We start from the raw sequence: 12,574 nt of genomic DNA on the forward strand, positions 1-12,574 counted from the left end.
TGCCTGTTGACATTGCCCTCAGCCTCATTGTCTTCTCGGGAAGCTGAGCTTTATTTCCTAATAAAGCACCATGGGATGCAGGTCAGGCAGTTGTTTTGTTTGCTCTCCTAATTAAGAGTTTTCAGGTCAAAGTAACAGCCAGTAATAGGCTCATAGCAGAAATGCACTTCATGGAGTAGAAGTAAAGTTTATGAGAAGTGAAACAAAGAAAAAAGATTGTCTTAGTGAGAGTGAATCAAGTGTTACTATTAAATTATCTGGTGAGAGAAGCCCTACCAAAGTAAACAGCTGTTTCAATTTGATGTAACTGAATAATTGTAGCACCAGGGCCCAGAGGAGAAATCAGCCAGCCCCCCCAGACCCTGTCACTGGCTCAGTGCTAAAATGCAACAAAAAAGATGCAGCAGAAGAGATTTTATTTCATGGTTTGGAGCAAAATATTGTCATCTTTTCCCAGTCATTGCACAAAGATTTCAGTGCTGCCCCACAGCCCCTGTCTCAGAGAGCAGGGGAGATTTCCTGGCTCTTCTGGCATCAGGCCCTTGTACTGCTCTCTCCTTATTTGTTCCACTCTGCAGGAAAGCTCTCCCAGGGAAACACTCTGACATGCTGACTCTGGGAGTAATCAAAGACCCTTAGACAACAGAAATGTTCTGTTCTCTTACAAGGTGCTTTGTGCTCCCACATTTGGAGCTGCTGCCAGTCAGAAACACAACTCATTGATGGATACTTGTGCAGATGGATTGCTTTCCCTTCTGTCATAATTTAGATTTCTACTTTTACTGTCATGAGAAACCTCCAGGTCCTTCTCCTTCCAGTACTGAATGCAGATGGATGGCTCTCCCTCCTGGTGACAGTGCTTGGCATGGACCTCCTCAGAAACACAGCAGAAACTGAAGTCTCTTCAGATCTCTTTCAATCTCAGAGATCTTTCTCTGTGATTCTGCTTGAGGGCATGTGACAGTCACTCAGAATGCTATCTGCATCTCTATCCTTCCCTCTGCAGTTGTTCTTTTCACTGTGGCTGGATTTGAACAAGGGGAGCTCACACTGGTTTTGATGATAATTGAAAACCAATCATAATCTGGGGCCTTATGTTTTAGAGGGGACATGAGCAGAACTGGAACATTCAATTATAAACATATTTCATGTTTACCCCCATTTTTCCTTCAGAAAAGGTGGGATCCTCCTTTCTGTCCCTGCTCCCCCTCTGCAGACAGACAACAACCTCCTTCTCCCTCTGAGCAGGGGTGAGGGGCACTCCCTGCAGGTGCCTCCAGAGGGGCTCCGAGATCAGAACATCCTTCAGCTGTGGATGGCACTGGGTCACTGACAGACACAGCTTCTGACAAGGATTTACTTCTCATTAAAACTCCTTAATGGGCTGTTGCAGAGCCCTGATCTCAGACTTTTCATAGAGCTGGCCCACAAAGCAAATGAGGTGACCTCAGTTCTTTTCACCACCAAAATAAAATGCAAAAACTCACCAGGGAGCCACTGAAGCACTTGTTAACTCCAGCATCTGCAGGAATCACTGCAGGCAAATTCTTTGTCTGAAACTGGTTTATTTAGACTGGAGTACTGAATATTTTTGTCTTTAGATCAGTCTGTGAAATGCCTTCACAGAATGTCAGTACCACATCAAAAACCAGGACAATTATATTCTGCCTACGTGGGCCCAAGCTACCCCTCTGCCTCCTTGACTTTGTTTTCTCCACACCTATTCACTGATTCCTAATTAAAAAATTCCTCCATCCCTGTTGAACAAACCAGACCCTGACATGATCTGGGGTCCAAATGTATTTGCTATTTGTTTCCAACTCGTGTTTTAGGCTTTACAGGAAACTCAATAAGGTCTTATTAAACCTCATCCTCTGCTTTTAACAACCCCTTTTTTGGTTACATCAGCCAGGAAGATAAGACTCTCAGAGTATTTAAATCAGTGTTTTACTGACCATGAGAGACTCTGTTTGCAAGGCCATCAGTAATTAGCTCCCATATCTCACTCCGTGCAAGAGAAGCTGCTTGTCCATGATAAATGAGAGCTGTGCCACTGTTCAGGCTCTGAATTGATCTGCTGGGGTACTTCTGCTCCTCTTGGGCAAAGCATTGTGGTTCAGGCTTCAGGAACCCTTAGTTTTATACTCAGCATCCCCCAAAACAAGGAGGCCATCACTGCAGGGGTATTCACTGAAAAAGTCTTTTGTTAACTTTCAATTTCATTGTAATTGTTCTTCAAACACAGGGACTGAGGTGGGGAAAAGGTAAAACATGTGTGGGACGCTCCACCTAATTTCCAATTTTCATTTCCACACTTCCCTAAAGGAAAGGTTTCCATTTGAAAATCAAAACAAAACCAGGACTTTAGAAAGACTGAAGGCATTTCAATTGAGTATTTTCAGGACATCTCTGGATCAAGCTCAGTCATGGACTCCTGTAAGACAGAGCTTTGCTTCAGGAAGTAATTTCCTTCTTTACAAATTCTGGCTGCAATGTTTTCTGGATATTGATCCCTGATCAAACAATCTGCAAAACAATTGGAATTGCACAGCGAAGCAAGGACAGAGCTACAGACTCACTTTTCTTTCCATTTCCAGAACAACTGTTGTGGTTACCTCACATTATTAGAAATCATCAACATCCACAACAAACATTACCTGAATAAAAAACCTGGGAGGTCTTACAGTGTGGAAGGAAGGAAAGGAGGAAAGGGAAAGGAGGGAGGGAGGGAGGGAGGGAGGGAGGAAGGAAGGAAGGAAGGAAGGAAGTGGCGGAAGGAAGGAAGTGGCGGAAGGAAGGAAGGAAGGAAGGAAGGAAGGAAGGAAGTGGCGGAAGGAAGGAAGGAAGGAAGGAAGTGGCGGAAGGAAGGAAGTGGCGGAAGGAAGGGGCGGAAGGAAGGAAGGAAGGAAGGAAGGAAGTGGCGGAAGGAAGGAAGGAAGGAAGGAAGTGGCGGAAGGAAGGGGCGGAAGGAAGGAAGGAAGGAAGGAAGGAAGGAAGGAAGGAAGGAAGGAAGGAAGGAAGGAAGGAAGGGGCGGAAGGAAGGGGCGGAAGGAAGGGGCGGAAGGAAGGAAGGAAGGAAGGAAGGAAGGAAGGAAGGAAGGAAGGAAGGAAGGAAGGAAGGAAGGAAGGAAGTGGCGGAAGGAAGTGGCGGAAGTGGCGGAAGTGGCGGAAGTGGCGGAAGGAAGGAAGGAAGGAAGGAAGGAAGGAAGGAAGGAAGGAAGGAAGGAAGGAAGGAAGGAAGGAAGGAAGGAAGGAAGGAAGGAAGGAAGGAAGGAAGGAAGGAAGGAAGGAAGGAAGGAAGGAAGGAAGGAAGGAAGGAAGTGGCGGAAGGGCTCTGCACTTGCCTCTTTGATGAGGTTCATGAAGCGGGGCCCGAAGCGCCAGGGCTTGTGGCGGTGGCACTGCAGGGAGCTGACGGTCATCTGGGCCGCTCGCTGGGAGGCCACGGCCACCATGTACACGGCGTCGTACATCAGCGCTGCCTCCGTCTGCACAAACACAGCCCCGAGTCACTGCCCACTGCTCTGCACCAGCACAGCCCCGAGTCACTGCCCACTGCTCTGCACAAACACAGCCCCGAGTCACTGCCCACTGCTCTGCACCAGCACAGCCCCGAGTCACTGCCCACTGCTCTGCACCAACACAGCCCCGAGTCACTGCCCACTGCTCTGCACCAACACAGCCCCGAGTCACTGCCCACTGCTCTGCACCAGCACAGCCCCGAGTCACTGCCCACTGCTCTGCACCAGCACAGCCCCGAGTCACTGCCCACTGCTCTGCACCAGCACAGCCCCGAGTCACTGCCCACTGCTCTGCACCAACACAGCCCCGAGTCACTGCCCACTGCTCTGCACAAACACAGCCCGAGTCACTGCCTGCCCCTCTGCTGCCAGCCTGCCGAGGGCTCCTCGCAGGGAAAAACCTCTCCTGGGCTCGCCTTGCAGCCCTGAGGAGCAGCCAAATCCAGTTCTTGGCGTTATTTTGGAGTGTTTTCAGCACTGGGAGGGAAACCACGCCAGGTAGCTACAGAGAGATGGAGGTCAGGGGTCCCAGGCAGGCTGGAGAGGGGTTTCAAGAAGTCCCAGGTGTATGAGCCACTCTTCTCATGGCACTTGTGGGATTGCTTCCTTCCCAACAGGACAGGCTGGCCCTGCTTTCCAGGGAAGCCAATCCCACTGATCACCTGGAACATATCCCACCACCCAGGTATCTGCTGCCCTCCAGGATCCTGGCTTTTGGCACAAATGTGTGCAATGGTGTCCTAGAGAGAGGGGAAATGTCCTTTGGAGGTGTGTTTTGGGGAGATTAACTTGGACTCACACATCTAGCTTCCCACTACAGCCTTGGATCCTTGAATTCAACCCCAAAGATTCAGATATCAAAATTACTGGGTGCTCTTTGTGCATCTGTGTTTCTTTTGAGAGCGGGTTTGTGGGTTTAAAGCCACAGCCTCAAAGCGACATCACACACTGTGTCCCACTTTGTCACCTCAAAAAAGTCTCACGCTCATTTGCACTGGGCTTCAGTGCTCTCACAGTGAGGTGGGAATGGCTGTGCCTCCCTTAATGATGCTGCACAAATTACCTTCCAGGTAAACCTAGTGAATAATTAAGTCAGGGCCTGAAGGAAAAAGGCAGCAATTCTGCAGATGAGAAACTGGAGTCCTTTATAGGAACTACAGAGCTGATCAGTTTTCTGTTTCTTTTCCATGCAATTCCTCTGGGAAATTAATACATTTGCTTCTTTGTTCGTTCCATTTACTTGACTGAATTACAACAGCATCAGTGGTCCCAGTATTGGAGGGTTTTGCTCAAGTGTATCTGAATTTAAGGACTAATCTTAACATAGTGCAGAGGAGGAACTGGTCTTGATGTGCTTGTCAGAATCTGCCCAAAATAATGCTCCACAATGGGAGCAAATTGTGAGCTCAGGAAACATTGTGAGCGATGAGTCAAGCAGGAGGAGACAATAGCAGCTGTTCTCACTGCAAAGAGTCTCAGAGCAGACAGTTGTTCCAAGCACACTCAGGGCATCAAGGGCTGACTCCAAGTGCCTCAAAACCGATGGAAATATTCCCATCAGTGTCAGCAGAGCTCAGTTTTTACACTGGACTGGGCGCTCAGGATTGGATTTTACTGGCTCTGCCTGTGTCCCAGCCCAGAGACCCTGGCAGGAGATGCTTGGTGAGGAAGCTCCTCTGTCCTCACTCTGCTGTGTCTGGGACTGCTGATGCTTTGCCCTGAGCACACGGTGTCTGCAGCACTGCCAGGCCTGGCTGCTCAGCCCTGTCCTTGTGCCACTTGTCACTTGTCCCTGCTTTGTGTGCCACCTCCCTTGGCTTGCCGCTTCTCCCCTCACCGTGGCTCTGTTTAGGGCTGTAGGGTGCAACAGGTCACCTCATTTTTCTAAGTCAAGCACCTCACCCTGACTTCTGTGCTTTTATGTCAGCAGAAAGAGACTCAGAGTCAGTCCTGGAACTTAGTTTTCTCATTTCTGTGTGCTGCTTAAGCCACTGCAAAGAAAGGCAGAGATCTCATTAGACCAGCTGTGCCTCTGGGTGCAGTTTGGGCATCCAGCAGGACGTGAACTCAGAACTGCCTTGCTTGTGCCCTGCTGACTTCCCACAAGCTGCTTTCAGGGCAAACAGCAGAGCATGAACCAGAAGGGATAAATCCTGAGTTAATAACAGGATGTACAGTCCTGATCTCTGTGCACTCTGCTGCCTGTCACAGAGTTATTGTCAAATGAAATGCAACAGTGGTGCAGCTCTCCATCAAACTGGGCAATAATGGAACCTGCTGGGAATACTGAAATGATCCCAGCAAGAAGGGAGAGGCTTCCCTTGGTGCTGTGCCAGGGCATCAAGGACACTGAGATTATAAAGATTAAAAGGAGAGCACAAGAGTCAGGAACAGCAAGGAGAGCAGACAAGTGGTGAGAACTTTGTATTTGGGGGATTTCTATGTGGATTCCCATCAGGAATTCCCAGGGACAGCTTTCTCTCAGCTTTGGGTATGAGTGAGCATGGTGACACAGCCCAAAGCAGCACCTGTGTGTGCAATGCCAGGGACAGCACACTTAATGCATTTCTCCTCAGGATGTTAAGACATTTCCAAATTTTCCCTGCAATCATCTGCAATAAAGTCTATTTCTTATCACTTTGAGCTGCACTCAGTCCATGAGATACATTATCTCATACTGCAAAGAGATGGCAACCCTTCACCCTGCCAAACTGAATGGAGTCATGCTGTCTCTGTAATTGTTCCTATTCTTTCCTTTCCTCCTTGGGGGAGTGCCGGGAGGAATCCTGATTCCCTGCCTTGATACCTCTCATCTATCTTTAAATTACGTCTCAAAAGCCAGAGCTTCTGTAGAGGTGGGAATGAAGAGAAGGGGCATTTCAGCCATTTAAAAATGCTGCTCCCTTCCCACAGCGTGGGATCTGCCCCTGCAGGTTACAAATCCTGCACCTGCTCGGGAAGTTCCATTTCCTGCTGCGTTTCCTGCTGCACAGTGCAGAGGGCGATGGGAGAAGTGGGGCAGGCAGCATTTCAGCTTTCAGCAGGGGTGACATGAACGATGGCACCGTGCTGGGGCATTGTCCCTGTGCCACCCTGGCAGTGTGGCTGCTCCCTCGCTGTCCCTGTGCCACCCTGCCAGCGTAGCTGCTCCCTCGCTGTCCCTCTGCCACCCCTGCCAGCGTGGCTGCTCCCTCGCTGTTCCTGTGCCATCTCTGGCAGCGTGGCTGCTCCCTCGCTGTCCCTGTGCCACCCTGGCAGTGTGGCTGCTCTCTCGCTGTCCCTGTGCCACCCTGGCAGTGTGGCTGCTCTCTCGCTGTCCCTGTGCCTCCCTGGCAGTGTGGCTGCTTCCTTGCTGTCCCTGTGCCCCCCTGGAAGCGTGGCTGATCCCTCGCTGTCCCTGTGCCCCCCTGCCAGTGTGGCTGCCCCCTCGCTGTCCCTGTTCCCCCCTGGCAGTGTGGCTGCTCCCTCGCTGTCCCTGTGTCCCCCTGGCAGTGTGGCTGCTCCCTCGCTGTCCCTGTGCCCCCCTGCCAGTGTGGCTGCTCCCTCGCTGTCCCTGTGCCATCTCTGCCAGCGTGGCTGCTCCCTCGCTGTCCCTGTGCCCCCCTGGCAGTGTGGCTGCTCCCTCGCTGTCCTTGTGCCCCCCTGGCAGTGTGGCTGCTCCCTCGCTGTCCCTGTGCCCCCCTGGCAGCGTGGCTGCTCCCTCGCTGTCCCTGTGCCCCCCTGGCAGTGTGGCTGATCCCTCGCTGTCCCTGTGCCACCCTGGCAGTGTGGCTGCTCCCTCGCTGTCCCTGTGCCCCCCTGGCAGTGTGGCTGCTCCCTCGCTGTCCCTGTGCCCCCCCGGCAGTGTGGCTGCTCCCTCGCTGTCCCTGTGTCCCTCGGCTCACTCACGGTCATGGTGCCATCGCGGAGCCCCGAGTCGGGCTTGGGCGGTGCCTGCAGGCGCTCCATGGACCACTTGTCCACCACGGCCGACACGTGCGGGTTCTCGATGTTGAGCAGCCGAAAGCCCGTCATGTTCACCCCGCTGTACCTGTAGGGCTCCAGGTCCAGGGCAAACAGGTCCTAAAGGGCCAGCAGGAACACAAACAGAACCATTTCTAAAGGAAATTGTGGGGCTTTTCCCCTGTGCCCGCCCTGGCTCCCGTGTGAAACCTGACTGAGCCAAAGCTGTGTGAGTGAGATGGGTGACATAGCACACCGCTGCTTTTGGGAGCGAAAAGATCAGTTCTCCACAGCAGTACTGCTTTGCAACCAACCTGCACATGTGAATTTATAGCAGTGCTGCAGCTCTGACAGGCCCACATGAGGAATTAGCTGGCCAGTGTCAAGCTGTGAGGGGAGGAAGATTCCGAGAGACGCGGCGAGTGCCGTGCTTTAGCTGCTTATGAATCCCAATTTCCCCTGCCGTGCCTCCCCAGGCACCTCTGCCAGGCTGTGGGATGGATATGTCAGTGCATGCAAGCTCCATGTGCTCCACATGGCATTTACAGGGCAGCTGGGGTGACTGAACCATGTGGGACCCTCCCGAGCTGTGTTCGTGCCATCAAAGAAAACTTTTATTATAAAATTTCCTGAGTGCTTTTATCCGTTTGTGGTTCTGTGGTTTTATAAGTAAATGAAACGATGAAACAGTGATGAACCAGCAGTGCACACAGTGCAAAGCATTCATTCTTTATTTTGTTTCACTCTGGTCCATCTGTACTGATGGTTTCTTGGTAATCAGCATACTGCAATTAATTTTCACTGCAATTAAGTGTTAGCCAGCCCCAAAAACGGGGCCAAACAGCTTTCTTAAGAAATGGTGGGTCCTGATACTCCTAAGGAGTGCTAGCACCCATTCCCCAGGGGTTTCCTTGACTAATGGCAGCAAAGATCTAGAAAGAGGGGAAAATTTAGCTGTCTTTTCTGAAACAGAAGAATTTTCCCCCCAGATGTTTATAGTATTCCTTACCAGTGTTGTAAAAAAGTAGTGGTAGTATTCTGTCATCATTCCCATGGAGAGAATCTGTGAAAGAGATGGAAAGGTGAAGGTACTTTACTCTGAAAGCTCCCAGGGTGGGGCAGTGCCTTTGAAAAGCAAGGGTTAAGCACATCACAGGTCATGAGAGCTTGATTGCAATAAACCCCACATTTTTCTTTAGGAGCCAAAAATATCCTCTTGTATTTAAATGATGTTTTTATCACCTCTGCTCAGGAAAGAGATTAAAGATTGCAAAACTTCCAGGACACGAAAAATTACTAGACATAACGAGATGCTGATTTTAAAAATCCTTTAGTCTGCAGTCTGAGAGCGCTAAAAAGGAATTATGAGCAGACAAAACAGTTGGTAGAGAGAAGTGCTTAGGGGCAGGTTTTTGTATTCTGCTGCCAGGTGAGAACAGGACACTGCTGAGGGCTCAGGAGTAAAGCAGGAAAACAGAAAGAAGGAAGTTTCTCCAAGTGCCTTTTGTTCCACTGGGGAATGTGGGTCAGCAGGAGGGGGACAAAACAGCTGGGATGGAAGAAACTTTGGAAGAAACAGCCTCCCTGCAGCCTTCCTCCACTTGTCCAGGAGAATTCTGCCCTCTCTGGGATCCTGTGAGGAGGAGGAGGAGGAATTATAAACTGGGAAGGTGCTGAGGAGTTCATTGCCACAACAGAACACAGACCAAGGGTAACTCGTGCTCAGTCCTGATCACAGCAATGTAAGGATCTGTCACTAATACCCTTTTAGGACAGTTTTGGAGTGCCTGAAGAGCTGTTTGAAAGGCAGGGGGAAACAGAGGGATTTGGCTGGCCAAAATTCCCTTTGCTGGCAGAAGCCTCTGAACATTAGTTGAGTGATTGTCTATGGCAATTCCTCACATTAAAAAAAAAAAAAAAGAAAGAAAGAAAGAAAAAGAAAGGGAGAAAGAAAACCCTGGACTTTCTGAGCTGCAGCAGATAATAAAACAGCTCAGTGTTAATCGCAAACAACTGATCCGTTTCCAGCCACTGAAAGTCAAGCCAGAGGCAACTATTTCATTGAAATGCTCCACTGGATTTACACATCAAAATTGCCTTTTTTATTTCTGATTTTATTAATCCTCTTCTATTCTGCTTCTTGGAGCTCTTTTATTACCTGTAGAATAAGCTGTAGAATAAGCTGCTCCTGCCCTGTTTATGCACAGATAACAATGCAGGGCTGCATCCAGGGGACCTTTTGTGTGCTGTGCTTCCCAGCTGACCTGGCTGGACTCAGTCCCCCTCCCTGGAGCCACTGGATTCCTGTGGCTTTGCCAAGGAGGTGCCAAATTTATGGGATTTTTATGTTGCAGATCTCCTTTGAGCTGGAACTGCACTGAAAGAGCCCAGTGGGAAGTCATTGCACAGGTCATGCTACAGGTTTGTTCTTTAAAGCAAAACCACCCCAAAACAAGGCAGAACAAAATGCCCAAACAAACAAGCAAAGCCTCCAAAGCCCAGGACAAACAGAAGCAAAGGCCCTGAGGAGAACAGCCTCAACTGGTTGTCCTCCCCTCTCTCAGTCATGGAGGATGAGAATTAGCTAAAAGCTGCTTAGCACTTTGACATGCCTGTGGCATGTGCATTAGATACTAAATAGGGGCTTTTTATTCGAGGATCAAACAGAATTTGCAATAATAACTCATGTTTAAGGGTAATAGGGCTGCTAAGCAGAATTCACACCTAAGGACGATTTAATGCTCTGATGCAGGGAAACAGGAGATGGAATCAAGTCAAAGCAAAAGAGGAATGCTGGGAATCATGCTGGACATCCCAAAGCATCAACAACCCCCAAGCCTTCATTCCCTGGGTGCTCCTGCCAGTGTAAATAGGAGTCTCCCAGGCTCTTCTGCTGAGTGTTTGCAGCACAGCAGACACAGGAAAGCAGCTCCCAGCAGCTCCCAGGAGCAGGACAATGAGAGCCTGCTTGGAGCAAGGATGGATTTCAGGCTGGGACACCCCTGAAGCACCTGGCAAAGCTTCCCACAGAGCAGGTGACCTGAAAGAGAGAAGCAGGCCAGGAGAGAGAGGGGAAGGCAACATCTCTGTCTGTGTGCCTGCCCACAGGAGACTGGGATGAGGTTTCATTGCACATTGCTATTTAAATAACTTTGCATGTAATTATGTAAATAATTATGCACCTGATACAAATGCGCTATTTAAATAATAATAGCTTTTACTTACAGTGGAACTCAGATGAATGTAAACTAGGGAAATCAGCCTCAGATATCCTCCTTGTACATCTCCTGCCCAGCCTTCCCTGTATAACATTTGTTCTTCAGCCAAACCCAGATATGGCAGGACAATGGGAGATAAAGACACTTCCATCTCTAATTATCCATTCCAGATCAGGAGCCTGGGCCTTTGCAGCTGTGCACTTTCAGCTGCGGGTCCAAGAAAGTATCAGTGGTCAAATTATATATGGCGAGCTGACAGAGACTGGATAAAAATACTCTCTCTTATGTCTGAAAATCTCTTTTGGGTGCCCTGTTCTTGGCTGGAATCACAGCCCAGCTCTAACTTGCATTTGTTCATCTTGTAAAAAACTCCCTGTCTCATTTGGGTCCATTGTCAGTCTGCCTTCGAGGCGGGCTGGAACTGGAATGATGGGCCAGTGCATTAGTGGGAACTGCACCAAATCCTGTGCTTGCTTTCACTCTGCATTTCCCCCACTCGAGCTGTTATTTAATTTCACGACCATTAAATGCATTTCATTTTCCAATTAATTACCCTGCTGTTTGCTAAGGCCAGTCCATCCCTGCTTCTCACCCACAGGGAGGGGATGTGCCACGTGTTTCTCCCGTGGAAGTGGGAACAGAGCTAATCCAGCCTTTTCTTAGCAGGGAGTGGGCTCCAGCCTACCTGCCAGCTTCCTTGAGGGAGCAGAGTCAGGAGCTGAAGTTTTCTATCCTCACATCTATTACTGTACCAGGAATGTACTCCACGGTGACACCTGGTTTGTCTGCCTTCTGGAGGAACTGAATTAATGATTCTTTTCGTTGTCTGTCACATTGTCTTTACAGGATGCTCTGTGAGAGCCTTAAACCTGATTAAATATACAGTACACATCCTCAAATGTATTTTGGGGGTGTGAAGAAAGGAGTAGGGAATTTAAGGTAGCAGGGATGTACTTTCTGAGAGGTGAGTTTGCCTAGCAGTAAAATCTGTGTTCAGATTACTGTTCCTGGTGTGTCAGCACAAACTGAGGGTTAAGCACAACAACTCAACCTCTTCAGCCAAGTTCCTCACACAAAAGGCAATATCAGACTGAACAGTGTGTGCAGGATAAATTGCAGGCTCTGTGCATAAAACATTGCAATTTGCAAGAGCCATATTTAATTTACTCTGGGAGTGCTTGTCTGATGCAGACAGAGCACCGACCCTCTGTCCACCAAATATTCCAGGGAATGCCATAGCCAGGGAGGGAGGGCCAGGCCTCAAGGGGCTGGGCAGGGGCTGAGGGCTTCCAGGCTCTCTGGGCATGTCAGAGAGAAGGGGCACAGCTTCTTCAGCTGAGTGTAGGCTCTGCATTTGGGTTGAATCAGGTTATTGATTCACCTGTTCTCGTTGTGCACACAAGTGTGGCTTGATGGGGTTTTAGTGGATGCCATAAATAAGCAGAAATTAGAGAAGAAATCTGTCTTTTGTGGTGTTTTGTAAAGCAGAGGCTGGAGGAGGCGAGGGAAGAGGTCCCTGGTGCACACACTGCCAGCACAGCTCCAGCAGAGTTCTGGGCTGATCCTTCTGCTCCCAGAGGAGCTTTTGGGCACCTCCCTCCCTGGGAAACAAGCAGTGTCCCCTCCCTGCTCCATGGCTACTAAACACCTACTACCTTACCTAAATACAGTGAACAGACAAGAAGGAGCTGCTTTGGGGACAGCTCTAGGTGACCCTGAGTCCTGCTCCTGTCAGAAATCTTAATTAATTTAACAACACCACCTGTTTTTCCTGAGATGGCTGCTGGATTGTTTGCAAAGTCAAAAATATTCTCTGCTGACATCACAGAGTTTCCTTGAAATGATTTCTCCAGTGCTTGATCTCTTGCTTCCATCCAGGGTACAATGACAGAG

General features: G+C 49.5%; 1 protein-coding gene across 3 annotated transcripts in view; it reads right to left on the reverse strand.

Moving 5' to 3' along the window:
- The window catches only part of GRIK1 (glutamate ionotropic receptor kainate type subunit 1), a 104,957-nt gene that overhangs the window by 34,668 nt on the left and 57,715 nt on the right, over nt 1-12,574 (reverse strand). For all 3 annotated transcript variants that reach the window (XR_009489814.1, XM_059870960.1, XM_059870970.1), the window contains exons 5-7: nt 8,473-8,526; nt 7,410-7,583; nt 3,345-3,488 (exon numbers count right to left, since the gene is read on the reverse strand). Coding sequence is in view for 2 of the 3 variants with exons in the window: in XM_059870960.1 (XP_059726943.1) it covers nt 3,345-3,488; nt 7,410-7,583; nt 8,473-8,526 (372 nt within the window). In the remaining variant the exon portion in view is untranslated. The remainder of the gene's footprint in view (nt 1-3,344; nt 3,489-7,409; nt 7,584-8,472; nt 8,527-12,574) is intronic.

This window comes from Haemorhous mexicanus, chromosome 2 (assembly GCF_027477595.1).
Source record: "Haemorhous mexicanus isolate bHaeMex1 chromosome 2, bHaeMex1.pri, whole genome shotgun sequence".
Classification (NCBI taxonomy): domain Eukaryota; kingdom Metazoa; phylum Chordata; class Aves; order Passeriformes; family Fringillidae; genus Haemorhous; species Haemorhous mexicanus.